Genomic DNA, 24,522 nt, shown 5'->3' with positions numbered 1-24,522 from the left:
TACAGCAGGTGTTTCAGTACCGATCCACTTTAGATACTATCTCTATTCAAACTGTAGACCTCTTCTTCAGGCTGTCTTTTGTTCTTGTGGACATTTCTCTTTTTTTTTTTTCTTACCACGCTGAATGTTTACAGGAGTCCGGATGAACAGCTTTCTGCGTGAGTGCCAACTCTGTCCACCCATCCATCCACATCAGCTGCCTCCCATGTGATAGTTTCTGGGGGTATAACAAAACAAGAGATCTGATTCATGGTGCAGCTGGAGGTCTTTCTCAGTTAAACCTGTTGTCTGTAGGTATTTAAGGGAGAATTGAGGGGTTTTTTTCCAGCCAGGAGGATGAAGGATTCGTTGTCAGGGGAGTCACAGCACGTTTTTGATTTTAAGCCAAGCATCAAAGCAAATATTGATGCTGCAATCATCCCGTATGGTGATGCAGCAGATCCTCACTGGAGGGGCCTGTTTGGGATTAATTACCTCCTTCGCTCGTTTACACTGCGCATATGAGGTCTACTTTTTCTGTACTCTGCTCTTATTAATGACAGAGAAGTAATGGAGAGATGTCAGTGAAGTCATCGTTTACCAAAAGGCTCGGTGTCCCAGACGAGGAAGAAGAAGTTGTTGACTGTTTGGTTTGACGGATGGAGGACGAGTTTATCAGCGTGCGAGCCGCAGACGCACATGCATGGGTGTATTGATCATGTGGCAGAAGACAGGACAGATGCACATTGTTAACCAGCTGCAGCACAGGCGTCATGCCCAGAATATAAAAGCTGTCATTAAACACTGCACCGCTGAGACCTCGCCACACCGTCAGATGTGTTTAACACTGCGGAGTCTGCGGTCCCACGCTAGAATGAGCAACATCAGGAAATCAGTCCAAGGACTCGTCACCTTTTATCAAAAGATTACACTTTCCTCCTCTGACTAAACATTTCCACTATGCCACAAATGTGCCACTAAAGATACCAGAAACAACTGCAGCAACATCCAACATGCTGAAAATACATGAACAATACAAAGACAGAAAACAACTACAACGACAGCACATTGGTCGCCAAGTAGTGAGAGCATGCAACCCATGTTCAGGCTATAGTTCCTCCAACAGACAACCTGGGTTTGAATCCGACCTGTGGCTCCTTTCCTGCATGTCATTCCCCACTCTCTCTCTCTCTCTCTCTCTCTCTCTCTCTCTCCAATTAAAAGCTTTGTTGACGCAAGAGATCCAATCACATTCATCCCCACGTTCACTGTCTTGTGATGGATTCTTTCCAAGTTCAATTGGGAATACATACATTCACTGCAGTTAGATACTCTTGAAGTTCTGTTTTATGGAGACTTCAAAAAAAACGAGACCAAGGTTGGGTGCCGGTCGCTTCGTGGATAGAGCGCGCGGGCGGACCAGGTTTGAATCTGACCTGTGGCTCCTTTCCCACTTGTGATTCCCCGCTGCCTCTCTCTACCCGCTTTCTGACTCTATCCCTGAAAAAAGGCATAAAAAGCCTGTATTTGTATTTTGTAAAAAATATAAATAAATAACCACGGTTGATAAATGAAAATGCAATGTTTGATTACACTGATAGGAAAAAGGTTTATAGTATGAAAATAGGAAAAGAAATGTATGGTTTCATAAAAAAAAAAAAATAATTACACCGCATATAACTTTCTCCACCAGGCATTATTATTCTCATCACTGCATCTGCCAAAGTCATACATATAGAGCAGGAAGTGTCAATGTGTGCAAGAAATTCAATTCACCTTATCAACTATATTCAACACACAGCAGCAGATAACAGGCGGAACATGCAGCTGTGGATATTTGCATTATTACCTGTTCAGTTTATCAAAACGTCCGTGCGTCAGTATTGTGACGAAAGCAGGAGGAAAGCAAATTATGTGAAAGTGTGATAAAGCTTTTTTTTTCTCTCTCTCTCTCTCTCATGCAGCCTCTATCTGCACCTCTTGAAGCGAAGCTAATTCTGCAAAAGGAAGTGCTTCCACCGTATGTCACCCACTAGAGGGGGATAAGCACATCTTAAATGTTTGTTAGTCAAACAACACTGAAGACTGAGAACACAGAGGGGCCCACTGACTGACCGCCGCTGTTCAAATGTTTCCTCAACTCAAGTGTAATTAAATCTAATCTTTTAATAGATAGTTTTTACGCCATTAACGTGTTATTTTAGCCTTCATTATTTACTTTCTATAACAAGTATTAACTTTGAAGACAGCCTCATCATGTTTCAGAGACCAGTTGTTGCTCAAACTTCTTTAAAAAGTTAAGATGAGAGAGCTAACACATGCTGCTGTAGAGTGTATATGGATCACATGTGCAGGATGTGGACGTTTGTCATTCAGAGCACAGCTGTGCTAACAAACTACATACAGTTCAAAACTTGAGTGTAGACCTGGGCACAGCAATACTGTAGCTCAGTTGGGTAGGAAACTGGACCATCTTTGGTGCATGCCCTTGAGCAAGGCACCAAACCCCCCAACAGCTCTGACGTGCTCCATGTGTTGTGTGTCTGTGTCAGCATCTGTTTAACTCAGGCCTGTGTGAGAGGAACATGTCTCTCAGTAACAGAGGCCCTCAGGGAGACGGACTGTTATGACTGCTGAAGAGGTAAATGTTAGCCTGTTAGCTTGTGGGGAAATGCAGATGAGGAAACATCAGGCCTACTTTTTTCTTTTTTCTGTTTTTAATGTTCACAAAGTTACTTTAGCCTGTTTTTAATGTTCACAAAGTTACTTTAGCGTGGTCAGATCAAAGCAGAGTCTGTCCACAATCCAAGAAAGGAAAGGTATGGATTTGTCTTTTCAGTGCAGGTTAATTATCAGTCTCAAAGTTTTACTTTTGTTTTTTTTGGGGGTTTTTTTTAAACTGATGTCTGTTCGTCCACAATCATCTGTCTTTAATCAGTGTTTCGACCTCTCAATTTAATTTGTAATTTTTTTGTTAAATTAGTTGTTTGGGATTTTGGTAGTAAGATTTTGTAAGGAGTTATTTCTTTAAAGGTGTCCATATATATGTCTTAAGAGCATAATGTATACATGACATCATGAGCAGAACTGCTCCTAATCTAACCTGCATTTCACAGGGACCTTCTATCTGCTCCAGCCAGAGCCAAACAGACTGTGTGCAGAGATAATTCAGGTGTGATGTACCTGATCATGCATCCATCTCTTAAACCAACCGATGTCCACGCTGACTTTTTCATCCTTAACTCCAGAGCGATGCCTTCCTGCTGTTGTGTACACATGAGTGTTTTCAAAGGATTTTTCCCAAACGCAGATGAAAGCTCTTTCATTTTTTTCTTTTTTTGTATCTTTGCTGTTTATGGATTCTGCTGACTTTTAGCATTTCAGCAGGTCGGTGCCCAAAAAGAAAAAATAAAATCTACAAAGCCAATCTGCACTTCAGCTGCGTCGCAAAGCTGACGGCGCTATGAGAATGTAAACATCAGATAAGGTGTATTGGAAGCTTCTGTAATCCTAAGTGCTTTTCTGTTGTTATTTCCTTGCCTTGGTATTAGACGGCATGTTGACAATACAAAGCCTTGCCTCAGAGTTATTGATGACTCATACCCTGTTTGGTTTAATTCCGTATCCGAGGTTTGACCTTCATATATCTGCCTCAGCTGTTTCCCCCGCCTTGATTAAACGCACAGAAGGTCGAAGCTTTTAAGCATTTTGACCACGTACGTTTTCCCCTGTCAAAGACATTAACCCTAAACTACCGCGCTGCTGTCGCTGCTGAAACATGGCTAATGTCATTGAAAGGAATGTGGCGAATGCCCTCTCACGGTGGGGACTAATCAATTCATAAAATGATTTACGAGCCACTTCCTACCTGGAGAATCGCATGTAGGACACAGCACGTACAGCTTCCTGTGCGTGTGTGAGGTGTTTCATTTGAAGTTCAGCCTGTGACATGAAACACAATCACGTGAAAGATATGCAGGAGATATGCATCCCTTCTCTTTACTGCCGACCTGTTTCACCCCATGGCCAAAGAGCGTCTTGTGCATTATCCTGCTTAAATGGATGTACAGTAAAAAACTATGACAGCTTTCCAATCATCTTTAAGCAAGGACTGCTGTCTTTCAGCTCATTAAATCGTCCATTTATCGGTGACGTCATTACATTTTGTTACATGAGTCGTAAACTTCGAGATTCAACGCCTCAGGCCTGCAGGGAGCTGGGGGTTTTTTAAATCAATAATAACAGGGGCCTTAATTATTCCTGCAAAAGGGAAATAAGGTTTCTGTGTTTTACGACAACACATTTGTCTGTTAACGATGTCATTACAATTGTTTTGTATTTTCAACACAAGAAGTCAAGGCAACTGTGTTTGGCTGCAGGAAATTGCTGTTGGAATATCCCAGTGTAAACTTAGACTTACATTACAGATTTAAGTCATATGAAGCATTGATAGATATGATGAGAAAATGACCACTGGAAATATTGTGCACCCAGTTTATAAAAAAAGGGTTAATTAAAAAACTAAATGTTATTAATTGAAGTTCCTGTAAGGTGCTTTTAGTTGGTTATATAACTGACCAAAATTCCTCTTAACGACCTAAACTGAATTTGGTTGATTCAAGGTCGAGTCAGTAGCTTTTCCTGAACAAATACAAAAGTAATGCTTCATTCATTTACCAGATGCTGTAATCAAAGGTCCAGCTCCAAACATGCGTCTGACTGGATTTTGATGTTTTGGTTGACTGAAGATGTTATCTGGGTGCAGAATCTGCCATGGCGTCCAGTAGATTTGTATCTGCTCCCAAACTCACCCTCACGCTTTCATTGGTTTTGGGGAAAACATATCGATATAGCTCACTCTGTCCCACACAGGATGTAGAGCTGGGAGCGAGCTGCATCACACAGCGACACGGAGCCCCGTGCAATATCCAAATCTCTTGAAGTTTATACACTACAATCAAGCCGGAGGCCATGACGCCTGGCAGGGATTATCAAGGGATTACAATACATTCACCCCACTGGGATTCCATCACATGGTGGATCAGATCTGTGTGACAGGGGACCAGTGTGCAACACTCCCGCAGGGCCACCAACACAACTGTGACAGATTTCACAAAGAGCCTAAGTCCGTCTGACAACTCAACACAAACCAGTGTCTGGCTACAATGAGAACGCTAAACTGATGCTACGGGCTTTATCATCACGCTGCCATCAAGTTTCTGCTCCATTACCTTCCATGGAGCAGAAAGCAAAGCAATTAGAGGTTTTTGGAAGAAGTGAAGATGGTTTGGCTGGGAGGTACTGGTTGTGGTCTATTAGCAATGCAAAGCAGCCCAAAGAGCTTTGATTCTTTCAGATTTGAATGCCTTGGTGAATACAGACTTTGCCGTTGTTATAATTGAAACATCAAAACCAGAAATTAACAATTTCCCAAATGACTTACAATTCATTATAATCAGACTATACAAGTCAATTATTTGTGGCCAGAAACCATGCATGCAGACCCTTTGTCAGATTATGTTGGAATGCTTCGAGCCACTGGAGAAAAAAAAAAAATTAAGCAACAGCATCAAAAGTAATGTCACGAGAGGAAAATTACAAATCCTCTTGTTCTCCATTTGTTGCATTAAACACTGGACACCATCTGTTGGGTTGGACCGTTGAATACGACAGCAGCAGGGTGGCAGCTGCCACCCTAAGACGTAACAGCCTGGCCACAGCCTCATGTCGCACGCTGACACACTCTAAAAATACAACTCCAGCCTCCGTTAATGGGCTCTTACACTGTCTTAGTTATGGCAGACAGACCGGCACACTGAGCAGAGATAACGCTAAAAACGTCATTAAATCAAAATCAGCCAACTCGAAACAAAAGGCAGTTTGGTGGCCCGCCCAGCTGGGATTACTACGTATTATCACAACGTTTAAAAAAAAAAAAAAGACAACAGCTGAACCTGTGTATCTAATATGTCAATGCCCACTTCTGACCCTTCTCTTCCTTCTGCGTCTCCCTGCAGGCAGTAGGTGACTGAGATGGGCGTTCGTCTAGGCTGTATGAGCGACTCCCCGTGGTGGCCGCCGCCGCTGCTGCTGCTGCTGTTCTGCACCCTCCCCGGCTGTTCGGGAAGGCCGTTTGTGAATCCGATGCCCTCTGTGAACGTAGCGGTGGTGTTCAGCGGCTCGGCCTACCAGACGGAGATTAAGGGGAGGTTAAGCCGGGAGAACTTCATGGACCTGCCTCTGGAGGTGAACCCCATCACAGTGCTGGTCAACAACACGAACCCGCGGGCGCTGCTGACCCGCATCTGTGACACCCTCTCCACCAACCGAGTCCATGGGGTGGTGTTCGAGGACAACGTTGGCTCAGAGGCCGTGGCACAGATCTTGGACTTTATTTCCACTCAGACAGCTGTACCCATCGTTGGCATCAGTGGAGGATCTGCTGTCGTCCTGCCGTACAAGGTCAGTGTGGGGACACGGTTGGGGACGGCTGGTTAGGGATTAAGAGACTGATTGTTGAAATCTCATTGGGGGAACTTAATTGTATGTTGTCTATATGTCGAACGCATTAACGATTTAAGGGGAATCTTGATTTGACCAAATCTTGGCCTACTTTATATAAATTTAGTGGCCTGTATGAGCAAGTACAATCAGCTTTGGACTTGCACCAGTATATTTTCAATTCCCAGCTGGTTAACCAGCTGTAATGGCTGGATTTATACTCATCAGGGCAAATGCACCCACTTAACGTCCACTAAAACTGCATGGATTTTCCACTCCGATCTGACAAAAGCAAGGATGTGATCACTGCAGAGACAGACTTTTGTATAGGAGGAGACTGAACCTGAAGCAGCCGATTTATGTTAATCTCAGATTCCACCAAAAATCATTTTTCAACTTTAATCTTCATTCTAAGACAACACAGTTCTACATAAGAGTTGTACACCTTTCACACGACTTTCTAAGCTTTGACTTGGTACTGAAGGTCTAATGGTAAAAACTGAACACAGAGTCTCACTTAATGCGCCTTGCAAGCCTGACCGTATCTCCAGGTCATTTTCACTGATTTCATTCAGTCTGCTTCTAACTGCAGCTACCCGGAAAGCTTTATACAGTAATGAACACAAGAAATGACAGTATGAATACAGATTATCAGTCGTTAACAGCAGCAGCAGAGATGCCACAAGCTAGAGTGAACCTTTCGACTGTAAATCACGCGTAATTTCCTAATGTTATAGGCTAAATGACAGACTGGCATTCATGCGCTGAAAGAGGCAAGCCAAAAGCATTTCATCTTTTCTAGCTGTCATCCTCGTTTCTAACTGCTATAAATTCAGAGTTTTAGGAGACAGAGGCAGGAGCTGCGGATAGATCAATCTCAGAGCTTGAGGAGAAACCTGCAGAGTATTGTGTCATACAAACAGAAACGCCAATAAATCACACATCAGTGATGAAGCAGGTCCCAGCGTTTTTTATTCAGACCCTTTCATTTGAGTCGGGATGTTCCGACGATCTCCGCAGAAAGGCTATCATCAGGGAATCTGTGATGAGACGGCAGCATCTTCAAAGACTCAGGTTTTCACAAGGAAACTCTCTGGCAGGAGGCGGAGAAGTGTGCAAACAATAAGACAGAGAGAGTGCTTTTTGTCCTCAGGCCATCGTGCTCTAATGTAACAGATCCAATCATTTGTTGGTAAAACTGAAGCTAAAGTTTCCCTTTTACATTCCTTATTTGAGAAACTTATGGAAGATCTTTACTTAGGAGTGAAACTAGCATTGAAAGGAGGAACGTCAACTCTGCTGCATAAAGTAGAAGTACTTCTTAGTACCTGCATGATGCATGATGATTCTCTCCATTACTTTCCTCTCCTGATTTTCTCTCCTGAATTTCTTTCTTTGATAATCTCGACAAGTTAAATCAAAACACTCAGTGACTAAAGCAAAAATAAAAATATAAATAATTCTCGTATTTGGAGGATTCATTTTGGGAGCAGTCAAAAAAATCTCACTGCAATTCCAGTTGCAATGACATTAGTGTTAATGAGCAGCAAAGGACAGGGACAATCTGTCACGTTAAATTGACAAAATGATTTATTAATTTCTGAGACAGCAATTTGATCATGGAGGAATTACAGCTGCACAAAGTAAAAAAAAAATCATTCAGGGAACTTTGTCAAGGTCAAACTGGAAACGTGATCTTCACCGATGCAGTAAACTCAGGCTGAACTTTCTCACTGCTTAACGGTGACACGCGTGGGGTAAATATCAGCATCTCTCTGTGATTGGGGGCATAAAAAGGGGACATGTGACCTGACCCCCCCCCCCCCCCCCCCTTAAATTCTAAATCCAATGCCAAGCCAAAGCGTTGCCTGTCAGGTGAGGGAAACATATCAAGAGACGCTTGTGACACATGCTGTCTAAGCCTTCAAACTGCCTTTACAGGTGAAGCTGTAAGATGGAGCTGCAAAGACCCATCTTTGAAAACATCACCATTTACTACAAACGGCTCAGCCACGGAGATCCACTGTAATCCTTTTAGGATGGCTTTTTATTTCTGTCACTTTAGCGCTCACTGCAAAAGAAGACAAACCACCACCATTTAGAAAAGAATATGTTCCTTCTTTCAAAAAGAAGAATAAAATTAAGACATTAAAATGAACAAATTAGATTTACTTTTTTATTCCATGCCATTAGGATGATATTAATCTCTAATCCAGGATGTGTATAAATCAATAAGAGTGGAGAAACTTTCATTGAAAAGAAACAAAATAGTATCATGATATGGACATGTGGGTCTGAAATACAGTACAAAGCATCATCATAAGAACAATACACCTGAATATGCATCAGATGAGGAACAGATGAGGGTTGAAGGATTGGGCTCTCTGCGACACCACAAAAACACAAACAAAGTTTCCATCTAATGACGTTTACAAAGTCGAGTGTGCAACAGAAAATAGTTTCTCATAATTATCTTTATGAATTCATGAATATGGGGAAAAGATAATAAATCAAATGCATGATGATTTGCACTATCACCTGCAGCTACGTGAAAGTTTGCACACCTTTAAGTTAAATGATAAACTGAAGTACATGTTGAGCTATAGTCACACATGATCTCCAGCAGGACGGCCTGCGCCACACACGTCACGTCATCACAGCTGGAGACGTCGGACACGACAATGACAGTTTTGGTCCTTTAGGATTCGATGCGAGACATATTCACAATGTCGTCAAACATGTGGTAAATAACATTCTGCCGCACAGAAAAGAGTCTGAATTTGCATCAACAAAGACAGGTAAAAGTCAGCACACACCGACAACCTGCTTACAGCGAGTGTCCCTGAATTTCTGTCTTCAAGTATCTGCCTCCCCCAAGTCTGGGTAAATCCAGGGGCAACATTCTTGCTGTGTGCGTTCGCACATAAAAATTTCACGGTGAATGTGTGAAAACATCATTGGTCCGTGAGAGACCACTTTGTGAATAACACTGAAACAGTCGTTAAAACTCTGATAATATGATCTTGGAGCCAGCTCTCCTGTCAACTGCATCCATTTCAGAAAACATGTTGGGTGATATTGTCATTAGCATGGCTTCTCAGGGGCGATAAAAAAGATGTCATTTAGCAGCTAATGCCTCCTGCTGCTCATTCGTACCCTGACAATTGGAACGTGAGGACAGCAACAGCGACTCAATCATAATAAATCTCCCAAACACATGTTGTATGAGATGAGCGTAATTATAAAGGCTGACAGCTGTTAAAATGAATAACTGCTTTTCATCAGTAATTAGCCAGTGAATGAAGTTAAGACCATTAATATATGCTATGAAGTGATCGTATTAAAAGTGCCCTATAGGACAGGGAGCGCATGCATAATTAATATAGGCGGTCCCAGTTGGAAACCAACCGTAATCTTCTCCTACCCACTGAGGTACAAGGTCTCTGATGGACACCTCATCACATGCCTCACATGATAATTACTTCCTTTTCTTTTTGCAAATAACAATCTATAATATATAGGGCCCCCGTGCACTCAATGCTCGCCGTGTGATTGGACATGTTTTGTCCCTTTAGCGATTAATTACTCTAGATTTAGATTGATGGTGCCCATTTTCAAAACACCAGGACAGTCAGTGGTCTCTGCTCTGTGACTAAACTGCAAAAGCTCAAAACTTTGTTTGACAACAAGTCATGGTTTAATGCCAGATACATGTTCAAGGTTCAAGGTTCAAGGTTCTTTATTGTCAATTTCAAAATATGTCAGACATACAGTGAAATCGAAATTACGTTTCCCCCCTCCCCACGGTGCAATGTAGATAAAAAAGGTACGGTAAATAAAATAAAACAAGGTAAAAAAGATAAATAATATTTACATTAATAAACCTAAATGTGCAAAAAGTACAAAGTTAAATAAAATGTAAATGTAAAATGAGTATAAAACAACATGTCATGCTACAGTTCAGTTGTTCTGTTTTTAATCAATCAATCATTATTTGTGTAGCACCAATTTATAACAAGTGTTATTTCTGCGTTACATACCGCACAAAGACAACTACAGATTACATCCCACAGAGGGACATGTTGCACAATCTAGAACGGCGTAAGCCACGATTATGACTAGTGCTAAACCAGCAGTGACAGATATCATTCTGTCACTGTTTCAAAAGACGTTATCCTGTTTGGATACCACCAGTACTCACCCATCATAAATGCTACGTTCCATTTATTCATATTTAAGAGCAGTAGATGTATTCATGTGCACATGACAGCGCTTTACCTCGCACGCCGGGCTAAATTTAGTCCGACCCGCTCAAAGTCTCCTCAATAATGTGGAGCACCACCCGTCGATTGATTTATAGGACGCTGTCAGAGGTAGTCAACAAGGCATTGGAGCTCATTCATTTTTCATACATATCACTGGGAGCCGAGTTTGATCTTTCTGGAAGTGACAGCCCAGAACAAAGATGATAAACCAATTCCTGTACAAATGACATTTTAGTTTATTGATCGAGAGCAGAGGTGCCATTATCTTCTTTCTTTATGAAGAGAAAAGTAAATTAAATAAAAGTGAAAGATCTGGCAGTGAAGGAATTCATTTAAAACCATTTTTTAGTTAGAACTCACTCAAGCTAGCAGCCATATATTTACTTCAGGTGGAAAAGAAATGAAAGCTCCGCACTCCACCATTGCCCTTGGATCAATCAGTTCCCACGGGCTTGGTCAATGCGTAAACACTGAATAGATCAATAGTTCCAATTATGGCTGACACAAATGACTGAAATGTTTGTGTAGCCCAAAGAAAGCTGGACCTGCACCTACTTAAAGGCTAAAAAAAATGGCTGCTTCTTTGCCAGAACATAAAAGCGCAGAGTCAAAACGAGCTGATTTGTCACATGCTTTCCAGAACATGATTCACGAGTGTTTCCTCTACAATTAGTAAACCATTTGGCAAGGTTCAGGCAACTGAAAAACATGGGAAAGATTGGGGAGACAGTGGGCTCACATTGTACCAAGTTTGAAACCAATCTGCTGTCGTCTGACGAGCTCTGCCTCAGGGGGAGACGGTCGACTTTTTGGACCTTCTCTCGTCTGTGGAGTTTCCCTGTGTTGCTATTATTTACAGATATATTGGGTATAACTTCAGACAAAAAAAGGAATCCAGTGATGTCCTTCGGAAGTATTTTGACACCCAAGGGGTTAAGTATACTTCTGTAACCCAGCTACATAAAGTCATTATACATTTAGCTCCTGACTCGAAATCGAAGGCATCTGTTGAAGCATTCATTGTGAGGTAGGACAGAAGACATCCTGGGAGCGCCGGAGATGTAAGCGAGCAAAACTCTGAGTGTGACACCAGCATGCTCCTGATTGTCTGAGCAGGAACATGAGCCTGGGGCTTCTTTTTTTTATCCTGCTTTCTTTTCACAAAACCTGGGCTGCATTTTCAAAACCACTGGCACAGTCACAGTGCAGTTTGTCTAGACTGAGACAGGGAAGCCTAAGGGGAGAGAGACAAGACAGCTAGCATCTTCACATGCTGTCTAACTTATACCACGGAGAAGTGAGGTCGGGCGTGTGGACAGAACAGATGTCACCAGAACACTGATAAATGAGCAGCTATTCTACTATCTGCGTGTTACGGAAATTATTTTCTGCCAAGGAAATTGTCCTGTTTCACACCGTTCAGTGTGCCCAGTTATATTTCTTCAAATCTTGGACAAATAAAAACATAGACAGTGTCAACCTATAGACGTCCCATTCAACTAACAATGACCTCAGAGTTTCACACAGGATGTAAAAATCACAAATATTTATTTGCACCTTCCATCACCTCTGACCACCGTCCCAAATCATCTTTTATACATCACTTTACATCAGATTTATTTTTTCACAGTCGTGGACTAATCCTGTGGCCATATTAGAACCAATTTTTCAAGTTCTTGGTGTCGTCTCAGAATTAAAAGCAACACTTTGTCCTGACTCGGTGTTAGACTGGAAAGACTCTTAAATGGATTTTAAGTCAAGACCACCATTGATTGGCTTCACTTCCATGTCATTACAGTAACACGAAGAAAATCGCTTCTTTCTAAGAGAATAAAATAACTTTAATTTATCCATGATTTGATTTTTTTTTCCTCCCTGGTTACAGGCGTTTGGCCAAATGCAGGAAACGTGCACATTCTCTTTTGCGTATCTCGTCTAGCTCCATTCACCATCTTTTATAGTCTTGTTGTGTTCAAGTGGAAAATGTCCAGGGAGATACAATATGTGTCTGTTCTCGATCTGCTTGTGACGTCAGCAGCACAGGAAGGTGGTGCCAGGGCATTTCCTGCTGCGTGGCGGAGGCAAACATATGTCGCAGCGAAGAGCCGTGGCCAGAAGTCACTCCTCGTAGAGAAAAAAAAAAAGAAAGAAAAAGAAACACCAGCGAGGCAGCAGTTCAGTCGTCCGAGCCAAGCGACTTCATCGCCTGTTTGATTTAGATTTTTTGGATGCTCTCACACACCTGAGTCATTGAGACAACCTTCAGCTTTTTGCAGAGAGTCTGTTTTGGAGAAGGTGAAGACTGCTCGATCGTGCGCTCCATAAATGAAAACAAGTGTTGGTTTCAGTGTCATGGCCGCAGCTCTAATATAAACAGCTGTGGTTTTAGAGATAATCACTGCTTTACACTCTCATCTAACTCAGACCAGTGTCAAAGCATCTAAAGTCTAATCTTCTGGCTGAAGAGCATTCACTCACCACAAGGTTTGAATTCCCCCAAAAACGTTTCAGTAAGTGTAAAAAGTGTTGCTGAAGTGTTGGGGAGAGAGAGTGACCTGTGCGGAGTAACGCAGCCTTTCTGCTTGTGTTAGTGAAGCAGTGTGAGGTCTGTATATTTTACTCTTGTGGATATAATCTCAGCCTTGAGAAGCTAAGCTTTCCACTCAATGGCTGTAATCTTCTTTGGGACTGTCGACTATTACTGTGAGCTTCAGTGCACAACACTGTGTGACGACAGCTTACTGCCTGATAGAGTCATGGTCCATTTTCAAACGGGCCCAGGTTATAATCTAACATGTATTATTTATAGTATTGGGCAATATGATCTTTTCTTTTTTTTTCATTGTCAGATGATGGAGATTTGTCATCCAGCGGAGATTTCTCCAACCTCTTTCCTATCACTGTCGTGTTGTTCTGCATCTACGTCATCTTTCAGAGGATTTAGAGGATTTCTCTCTCTTTGTTATGTCGGCGGAATATCAGCATTTATCTGACTGACTGTCCAGAAATAAACTTTTCCAAGGGATTATTTTAAGAAAAAAAACACATAGCATTGTTTACCCCCTGACAATTTCGACTGTGCTCAATTTGACTGTTTTCAGTTGTCATCAGCAGCTTCGGGAAGGAGTGCAATGCAGCCAGGAAGAGTCTAAACGTCATCTTAAAGAGGCTGTTCCAGATGGGGAATAAACATGTTTGCCTTTCGATGCTGCATGCATTTGGCTCCTAAAAGAGGACATCAACGCTGGTGGAAGATTCATTTCACATTCTGTGTAACCGACTGTGACTGTTTGTTTGGCTCCATCTGCAGACATATGCCTTTGACCATACTGTACACGCTCTGCGCACTGACTGCAGCCGCGCCTGTGGTAATGCCCCAGGCTCATTTGGACCGCGCGTCACTCTGCCCTCTGCTAATTGAGCTGTTGAGAGTGGAGTTTGCGAGCGGCTTTTTCTCTGACTACACCCTCAGGCTATTCTGCATGTATAAGATGTACTGAAAAAAAGACAAACACACACACCTGCACGTACACACTCTGGCGCCTCGGCACCTGTTGGGGAATGAAGCGATTGAGAGTTGTTGTGTAGATGCAGGAAGGCAGCAGCACGAGCAGGAATAAGGGCAATAACTCTGACAGATTAGCTGTGGGACAGTGAGGGGAAGGAGAACACGAGTAGATTTATACCATCTTCACAAGCCTCTCCGTGACTAACCTGCATAAGATCCCTGCACACACTGTGTGGATGCACGCAGGCAGCCGCCCAGCCTCCACTGCAGTCCAATCCATCTCCGTCCACATCCTGTCTCTTACACTGAGCTCACAACGATTTCACGTAAAGACGCAGATAACTGAACGTCATTAATATGAATATAAGGTAAGATGAGGCGTTAAAAATAAATGATACGAGCTCTGGGTTTTAATTGGATGAGTTAGAAATGAAAAATTGTAGTGTCACTGATTTTGTTTCAGCTACACTATTAAGCATATTTTTTATATTCTAAGAAAAACTTCAAAGCTGGAGCCATCATTTTTCTTCCACAGAAAGCTTTAGCTTAATTCAGTTATGTCGACACTGTGTCTTTAGTAAGCAGAGCCGAACATGCTAAAAAAAACTAGCCTTGGGAGATCATTATTATTGCATAACCACGTCAAAGCTGATCTCACTTCAAATCTGCAGAAGCTAGAGCGTTCCTTCTTTCTGCCACAGAAGCCTTCAGAGGTGGTCTTGATTTCAAGTCTGGAGTCCGCCCAGCCTGAGACCGAGACAAGACTAAGACCTACGTTTTGTATGTAAATACAGTGTTGTACTGTGGTACTCAAAATCGGTCTTGGTCTTAAGAAAGGTCTGAAGACCACTTTCTCTCGGTCTCATACTGGGCGCACTCCAGATATTAAGTCAAGACCAGAAGTCGTCTTCAGAACTTTCTTAAGACCAAGACTGAACATTATATTTACATACAAAATATTATGGATTAGACTTTGAAGACTCAGCCCACCTGACAGTGACACCATAATAAGCAAAAGTAAGGAGGAAAGCAGCTTTGCACCATTTCGTTTTCATACCTTCAAGGGTTAATAAATGGATGGATGCCTTTAAAACTAGGCCTTCAAAAACCTCTTTGTTACTGTATTTAGCTGCAGCCCTGTGTGGGGATTTGAGAAAAGGTTCTGAGAAAACAAGAGCAGTGACAAGTGAAACAAGGCTACAGAAAAGAGAAAATGTTTTCAGGGGGGCGTGAGCACGGTTACAGTCGGAGGCACAAAGTCAGAGGATTTAGCCGTGACGTCTGAAATCGTAAGATGCTCATACATCACAAGAGCGCTGAACTTCTCTCAAGGACAGCAGGGAGACAGGCGGAATAAGATCACAGGCATGTTTGCTGTCTCACAATACCTGACCCCCCCCCCGCCCCAAATGCTCCGCTCAGAGGGGCCCCCACCTCGGCATGGTAGAGGGAGGGTCAGGAGGGGGCCGACTCTGACAACCTGACAGAGAGAGCGAGGGAGAGCTTTACCGACGGCGGAGTCAAAGCAAATACTTCTGACGAGACGAGAGGCAGGACAGAATTTTAAGATGAGCATCGTCAAAGAACAATAAACTTTATTTTCACCCGCTCACGTTGACACCTGCCCCTCCTACTAATGAGTCCTCGTTAATGAACATGTTTGTTTTGCAGAACGACGCGGCACAGCAAAGACGAGGCCGAGTAATTGAAGTCTGCTGCAGAATAAATCATCTCTGATAAAAAAAAATAAAGAAAAATGTGAGCGAGCTTCAACCAATCTCTGTCACGTTACTGATGATTGCCTTGAATAAATACAGTGAAGACAGACAGACGACGCTTTAGACAACATGTTGAAGTTTGGCTCTTGTTTCTGAAAAGCATCCAGTTCAAAACAAATGAAACAAAGTTAAGTTGTGATTTGCACCGATGAACACGGTGGCGCAGTGGTTAGCACGCTTGCCTCAGGACCTTAAAGTTCACCTTGAAGTGTGAAAGACTGCTCAACATCATTTCACTGAAAATCTCAGGAGAAAAAAAAGACGACACACCACAAAGAACGGCTCCCTCTCCCCTCCATGTTTTTTTGTTTGTTAATAAAACAGTAAAACAGAAAAAGCCCTCGCCGTTCTTCGTCTCTCAAGGTCGTCTCATTTTGCAGAAAACGCCGCCCACATTGATAGTGCCATCCCTCTGAATTTGCAAGTATAGATGACGGCCAGTGTCTGCGCTGCAAAAGTAAGACGTGCGAGTTTATGTGATGAACGAGTGCTCGGCCCCCGGAGAAGCGAAAGAAAGCAGCGCTGCATGAGGGATTTATCCTTCCGTTCACAATGTCTGTGTGTACGCTTAAAGGTATAAAGAGGGTCTCCTAGAGTTTAATCTGCACATTAAACAAATGTAATTAAGACGTGTTAATTTGCTTGTTGGTTTAGAGCAGAATGCGTGCAGAGAGTTAGCCAACCGTAAAGGTCGTCGTGCACATATTCACGTTTTTATTATCCTCCAGGGTGAAGGCTCCAACTTCCTGCAGCTGGGCTCCTCCATCGAGCAGCAAATCAACGGCATGTTCAAGGTGATGGAGGAGTACAACTGGGACAGCTTCGTGGTCATAACCAGCCTGTACCCGGGCTACGAAACCTACGTGGAATATATCAAGTCCTTCACAGACACCAGCTACTTCATGTGGGAACTTCAGGACATTCTGACCTTCGACATGTCCGCCGACGGCATGAACGACATCCGAGCGCGGCGGCTGCTCCAGCAGATCGACGCTCAGGTGCTGTTAGTCTACTGTTCCCACGAAGAGGCTCAGTACCTGTTCAGCATGGCAGCCGATTCTGGATTAGTAGGGCCGGGCTACATCTGGATTATCCCCAGCCTGGCCGTGGGGAACCCTGACATTCCCCCTCCCGACAGCTTCCCCGTCGGGCTGATCAGCATCATCACAGACCGCTGGAGGATGAGTCTGAGGAAGAGGGTGCGGGACGGCGTGGCCATCGTGGTGAAAGGGGTGCAGAGTTTCCGGAAGCAGAGAGGCTTTGTTCCCGAGGGCCAGAGTGACTGTCACAACCCCGTCAAGCCCGCCGCTACTAATGACACTCTGTTCAGGTAAGAACAAAGTCTGAGAGACAGAAGTGCAGCTTTTTAAAGATTCTGTTCAAGTTTTAAAAATAGGGAATTTAAAATTTCCTTTTATTGAGCTGGACAATGAGTCCGTTGTTATTAATGACACTCTGTTCAAGTCACATGCCAGGAGCCAGATAGTCATATTGCTAATATTTAATGAACCATGCCTTAACTTGACCTTAGCATCTTGCACCTTCCAAACTCCGGCACCACAGTCCCTAAATAAAACGCTGGAAGTCTGTCTGAGTTTTGTTGTATAGGATCATACTTAAAGAACTAACAGCAGGGCAGTTTTAGTTGTCCAGTTTTGTTCTGGTTTTCATGCATGTAAAAAAAATAAGCGCAGATGGAAATTCACATTCTGAAATGCTGCCAAAAATCCTTAAATGCATTTATTCAGTCTTGATGAACAATGTTTGTCGGCAGGTTTTCGCACACTTGTTTTGTGTATTTATACAGGCAAAGACTCACAGAGGAGCTGTTATGTCTCTGAGTGCAAAGACTTCCCCTTCATAACCTTCATAAAAACAGGCACCAGGGCCTCTGTAAGAAAATGTTCATAAATGATAAGAGTGAGTTACAGAGTGACGGCTTTCCCCATGGAAACAACTCTGCAGATGTGTGCTGTTGATGGTGCTAATGAATGAAAATTGAGAATGGACCCCCTGTAGCTTAAGACCATCTCATGTATATTTGATGGCGTCTCATTAGTTGTATTAAAGTAGACACAGAGGACACTTCTTCAATCGAGATAGAACCCCCGAGTGTTTTAAAAACGATCCTTGAAGCGACGGTTAATGCAGCCGAGCAAAACGAGTCAAATCCAACAACAGGACACATTTTTAATCATTAATAATGAAGTCCTCACACCCAGGGGCCAGTCCAGACTTGGGGGGGTGGGGGTGGGGGGGTGGACATTGAGTTCCACATTGGAAAACAGCACAACTGGACAAAGACACAGCACAGTAAGTTACAATAAAAAATATAGATGAGAAAAGAAAAGAAGAAAAATGGACATGATGGGACGAAGTGCATTTGACAGAGCGATACTGTCGCTGCCCGAGGGAACAGGAACAAAAAGGCTGGCCGCAGGATGACCTGTCGCGTCCCTGTTGATGCTAAGGGCGCGTGACAGGAGCCTATCACAGTACATATCTTCAAGACCCGGCAGGCTGAATCAAAGTGTTTGCTTAACTACTTACTCCTTCTGCTCCCGGCCTTCCGGTTGAGGGTCGATGAGGTATGAGCAGGGGCCCATGCCTTTATAAATCAATGAGAACTTTTTCTGGAAAGTGTCAAATCTTGACCCATGTTATCTCAAGACACTTTATTAAATTACTTTCAGAGTAGGAGTGGTCCACTTTGAGCAAAGCCCTCGCTGCTTGGCAAAGGAGCAGCTGCAAGGTAGAAAAACTTCCTTTAGCAGGAACGGAAACCCGGAGCGGAGCCAGCCATCTGCTGTGACTGTGTCGGGCTCGAAAGGTTGGATAGAGAGTAATGCAGATGGAAAGAGATAAATAGAGACAAACAGCCCAACAACAACAACAACAACAACGAGTAAAACAGATTTATGGCCACAGTGACAGTAACAGAGGAAAAGGTATGTAAAAGCAGTTTTTCGCAGCCAGCTGGCTCAAATAGTTTCTAACATTTCCCAATGAGCAGCTGTTACTTTGGCTCTTTTCACGCAAGAAAACTTCATGGTTTAAAAACAGCTATTTTACATTTGCACTTAAAAGTCCAACACCGCCTCTACCTGCTAATTTGAATGAATCATTGTGAGACAATCACATTGTTTTGGATGGAGAGCGCAGTGAGACGAACGAGCCAACAAACGGAATGGAACAGGATCCTTTGTTCGTTTGGCCGGAGGAGTCTGTTAGCTTTAAAGACCACAAACTAACAGCTGTTAAAGGTTGTAAAAAAAGCAGCACCTAAAAGGTCTCTCTGAGCAGAAGTTTATAACTTATGTACGCTCACACTCTTGGCATCACAATATGAGACAATATGAGTGCTTTTATTGGATGGGCTTGCTTGAGGGGAACAGTTAGCAGCAGAGTTAGCAAGAAGTTTTAGCTAGGGACAAAATCATGAATTTAAAGGAACAATATGTAACTTTTCAGACTTACATTAGTAGATTCAAACGTCCATTTATCAGCACAATAAACCAAGCTATGTTAGCATGTTCAAGTTTACATACAAATACATTCATACATCATTCTTGCGCTGATCGCCTCTCTCACCTAGCGTGTAATAACTGTACTGTACTGTCTCTATTTTTGCTATATTTAGCCACGGCCTAAACCAAACGCTCCACATGCTAACAATTTGAAAACAACGGGCCGAAGACGCCTGCAGCGTCGTGTTTGCTGCAAAACCTGGTAAAAGTAGGTACTGCACATTGCAGTCACACGGTTAGTTAGCTTCTCGCTATGTTCTCGCCAGCTTTGCCCCCTCCGCTTGTCAACAGCTGCACGTTGTCTACGAAGTGGCCGGCGTGATTGTCCACCACGTCGCTTACAACAATGCAGTTGCACTTCGAGACCTTTAGTTGGCGCCAGAGCACACAAACCAAATTCCTACATGTTGTTGCTTGTATTAGTCGAGCTGCAGTTTCTCCCCATCAGTCTGAAGCTTTGGACTCTCCAACAATTCTTTTCATTTTTTTTTAATGGCAACATACCCATCTCCCATCTCTCGCACAGAAATACTACAGATCTTATCAGGTGTCAGAAAAAGTAATCACATGCACTTGCATTTTCTGCAGGCAATAGCCTCTTTTATTGTTTCCATTAAGATTTGTGTGCACAGCTATCCCTGTTTTGTAGAAGCAGGTATCAAAGTGGGACTACGTGTTGTCTTTAATTACTGATAAATCACAAAGGTGCAGCAGAGATGGCTCGTTGTTTCTGGCCAAAGAGTGGTTAACAGTTGATTATTTATTCATGACTTCCCATCTGTTTGATGTTGTGAGGAACATTTTATGGCGACCGTCACTCTTCCAAACTGTGCCCTGCACCCGCTGCCATCCATTCCCCCCCCCCCCCCTCTTCTCTGCACCATATCTCTTGCAGACTGTCAGGGAACAAGTAGAGGGGCAGGGCTTCTCCTCATTTAAACCATGCCCAATGGAGCAATCAGTGCCACGGAACATGAAGCAAATCCGTCTTTCTTTTATTTTTTATTTTTTTTATCAATTCAGCAAAGAGAAGACCCAGAAAGAAAGTGGTTCAGCATCATCGTTAGGCTCGCATGAAAGCAAGGTCATTCAAGGAGCTTTGGGAACGTGTTGTGTTTATGTGAGTTAGAGTAGACGGGCTGCTAACAGGACAAAAGCATTGCGAAACAACAAAACCAGTCACCTGTCTTTCAGGGTCGCCAAAGCTGGAACAGAAACAGCTTTTCCTTTTTCACAAAGCCACATCATTCCACTAAAAAGGGGAAAATCTGGAACATTATCTCCGGCTTTGATACAGTGCAAACCGCTCGTTTTAGACTCTCTACACCCAGCAGGCACGACTGGAGCAGAGGCAGCTCTTGTCGGTATCGTGAAGGTCGGCGTGATAGAACAAAGCACTTTCTATTAACTTTACAGACGGCTATCTCCTCTCTTTTTCCAGCCACTTCAAACATTAACATCCCCCTCGGTTCTCAGACTCGTCTGCACTCAGAGCTTCTTCTTTTTTTTTTTTGTCTTCAAACAAGCTTTGATAATGAGTCAACTCACCTGTTAATGGGATTATGGCAGATTACCAGATTAAATAGGCTTTTCACACAGACCGAGCTGAAGGCTATTCTGCCTCCCAGCAGGCTTTTCATCGCCTCGGCTGGAGTGACAGCTGAGGTGAGAGAGCAGCGCCGCAGGTTTGATTTCACAGGATGTGAAGGATGGAACAATGGAATCACAAGAGGCAGGTTACACATTTCTGGCTCTCATTTATTTTTTTATTTTTTTTTAAGATTACAAACTCAGGGAAGCAGCTGGATTTGATGCCGTAAACATTTTTGAAAATATCTAAAAATGCAAGAAAGGTATATTACACTTACATCTGGAGTTAAAACATTTAAAACAATGCAAAATCAATCAGGTAACAAGTTGCAGGTAAATTAAATGTATAAGCATGTTTTTTTTTACATTGGTGTCCAAAGCAGGGTAAACTTTGCAGGATAATCAGGCTGATTTTCTTCTGATGAAAGTTAGCAAAGTGGATTTTGTTTGATGATTTTTAGGATAATCGTCACAGATTTTTTTCCGTGGCTGTGGCTCATGTCCGTCGTGCCCTTGGGCAAGGCACTGAACCCGAAGTTTTGTCTCGTGCTTTTGCCGGAAAATGTGTGTGAATTACATGACATACCAACCTGTTCCATCAGCGTGTAAAAGAGCTAGAAAAGAGTGATCTTATCTTAAAAGCAAGCTGGATGATAACAACAGCAACAAATCCATTTTTACCGTCACCACGTCTTTGTACCGAGGTCAAAGATTTTCTTCGTAAATTTTCAGTTAAAGGAAGTCAAACATAAACAGCCATTTCTTCCTGCCGATCGTCCGCCATGTTTGTTTGCTCTGAAGTGGCGGCTGATCAGCAGGATTTCCAGGTTTGAGAGTCGACGCAGCTTACACAGACACTGACAGTGTTCCTCTATTGTTCCCCACTGCAGGCACATGCTGAATGTTACCTGGGAACACAACGACTTCTCCTTCAACAGCAACGGGTACCTGGTGAATCCAGCCATGATCATCATCACTTTGGACCGAGAGAGGCAGTGGGACAAGGTGAGCGCTTGCACAACATGGAGATCTATTACCTTAACAGAGGCAGCACTTTCTGTGCAATCACAGCTGAATATAGTGGACGAGGACTTTGTTATCAGAACAGTGATGGAAAGAGAAATCAGAGGAGGTGCTCTGCAGTATCACCGTGAATTTGACTGACATCTTTCTCTTCATGCTGGCTGCAGAGTGATTTCATACATCACTGGCTTCTTTGTCAGGAGTATCCCAATGAAAGATCATCTCCTAATCACACACACACAATAGTAGTTCTCTCACACACTCACAGAGACACACCTCCCCTCTATCTCTTCAAAAGATGTTGAAATAAATCCAACACACTCTTCCATCAGGTCATTTTGCAGCAGCGTGCCGCTTCATTGGCTCTGTCAGAGACTGAAACACAGGTTCAAATAAATGAGCCTGTGGGTGTGGACGTGGACACCAGAGTGGAGGGAGTTTACCTGCTGCGCTGATTTAATGCATTCTGTTTTATGCTTTAAAAGAAAACTGAAGCATGCATATCGATTCTCACAGCAGAAGACTCTATCCTTGAGAACCTGGGGTCTCCTGAGGCAAGATATGACGTAAAAAAGAAGTCGCGTACGATGAAACAAAGTCTGTTTTAAGATGCTTTAATGAGATGATTTGCCTTTAATCAAACACTGCAGTCCAAACGTGTGCGCGGAGATCATAGCGTTCAATGCATACAGCCTACAGCCGTAAACCGGTCATAGAGAATAAATGTCACCGCCACCTTTTCACCATCGCTCACTCTGACTTTCTGCAGAGAAAAGAAACACTATGGGGGGCTGATAAAGTCTGGGCTTTCATCCTGCAGGTAGCTGGAGGTTTGAGTGAGTGTGAAAGCTCAAATCAAATTTGAACATTGGGATCGGGGCTTGATCGTTTTTGAAGGAGGAATGTGCAGCATTGCACGTGCACCGTTAAGCGGTTACAGGTGTCCTTTACTCGAGCTGCATTTGCCTTTATCCTGCATTGTTGTGTTGGCAGGCCAACACTTTAGCTTCATGTTGCATACAAACTGGCAAAGAATAAGTGTGACGTAAAGACACTTATTGACATCCAAATAAGCAGTGAGTGTGTTCCTCTTCTTTTTCTCAAGCCGTTGACTGGTGGTGCATTTCTTTCTGATCAGTCTGCGAGTCCTCTTACTGTCACATGAATCACAAAAAAAGTTTAAATGTCCCATTAACACCCCGGCACTGCACTTCCTGTTGATGAAGAGGAGACAAAAAAAAAGCTGCATCAAACACGGAGACGATCTTCTTCATTTCATGGGCAGATGTTTGAGTGAAGGAACACTTTGCAGAGTGCAGATAACAGACACGCTCTTCTCACTCTTCTCTTGGCGTCCTGTTGCAACTCTTCTTGGAGATAAAGGTTTTTTTTTTTTTTTTTAACTATCTTAATGTGGCTTCCTTCTCTGACAGACGAGACAGCTTGCCCTTGAACCACCTCGAAGGTGTTGTAGAGTCGCCTTTGATTTTATGGAAACGTCAAAAAAAGTGCTGGACTGACTTTTACATTCCCTTTAATGTATTCCGTCACATGAAACATGAAAGGGAAACGTCTGACAGAGAGAGACGTGTCCTCTCGTTCCCTCATTGACTCCAGCATTCATTCCCACCACCATGACCTTACTTTAAACCTTCTGTGGAAGAAAGAGAACGTCCATGTTCTTCGCCCCTCCAGAGTCTAACGTTCTGCTCGTTCCAGAAAAAACATTTCGACATTTTTCACAGTTCAATCTCCGACGCCTCTGGCATCTTTTCTCTGAGAGAAATCAATTCCACCTCTTGAAGCCTTTCAGTCAGTGTTCTTATTGTACACATTACGGGTGGTCACCTTATCCAGCCTGAGCGTGACGCTGCACAGACGGATGGCTGATGCAATACACTCCTCGCCATGTGTAATTCTTAAAAGTCCAATTTTCATACTTTACTTGACTCTCACAGACTCTGTTCAGACCGCCTGTTCAACGTGTCATATTTACGCCCCCTGTGGCGTCTTTCCCGCTGTATGAGTGTCACAGAGGCGTGATCTCTCTGTATAGGCGTCACAGGGGCGAGACAAAGCTGTCCATCGAACCCAGGTGCTGACCAAACGACAGTGCTGGAAAATGCACACCTTCTTTTTGCACGATTCGTGTTTTTTAGTCAGAACGTGAAGCGAGCTCGTTCCAACACAACCGCTCTGTATTCACCGAGGATGAGCAGGATGAAGACGACAGGCAGATCTGAAGGATCTTTGGACATAATGTAGGGTGGATGAGCAGGTCGTGGTTCGTGCACCGTCTCCTGAACTGTTTTGTTTGGTGTGCACGGCGTCTCCAGTACGTCCACATATTC

At 43.2% G+C, this 24,522-nt stretch overlaps 1 protein-coding gene across 1 annotated transcript in view; it reads left to right on the top strand.

Annotated features, from left to right (window-relative positions):
- grin2ca (glutamate receptor, ionotropic, N-methyl D-aspartate 2Ca) overlaps positions 1–24,522 on the top strand; it is a 56,870-nt gene that overhangs the window by 11,980 nt on the left and 20,368 nt on the right. The window contains exons 2-4 of the mRNA XM_079367205.1: positions 5,997–6,441; positions 16,760–17,361; positions 22,039–22,153. Coding sequence (XP_079223331.1) covers positions 6,013–6,441; positions 16,760–17,361; positions 22,039–22,153 — 1,146 coding nt within the window. The 5' untranslated portion in view covers positions 5,997–6,012. The remainder of the gene's footprint in view (positions 1–5,996; positions 6,442–16,759; positions 17,362–22,038; positions 22,154–24,522) is intronic.

This window comes from Symphodus melops (assembly GCF_947650265.1).
Source record: "Symphodus melops genome assembly, chromosome: 17".
Taxonomy (NCBI): domain Eukaryota; kingdom Metazoa; phylum Chordata; class Actinopteri; order Labriformes; family Labridae; genus Symphodus; species Symphodus melops.
This window is presented reverse-complemented; position numbering and strand designations above follow the sequence as displayed.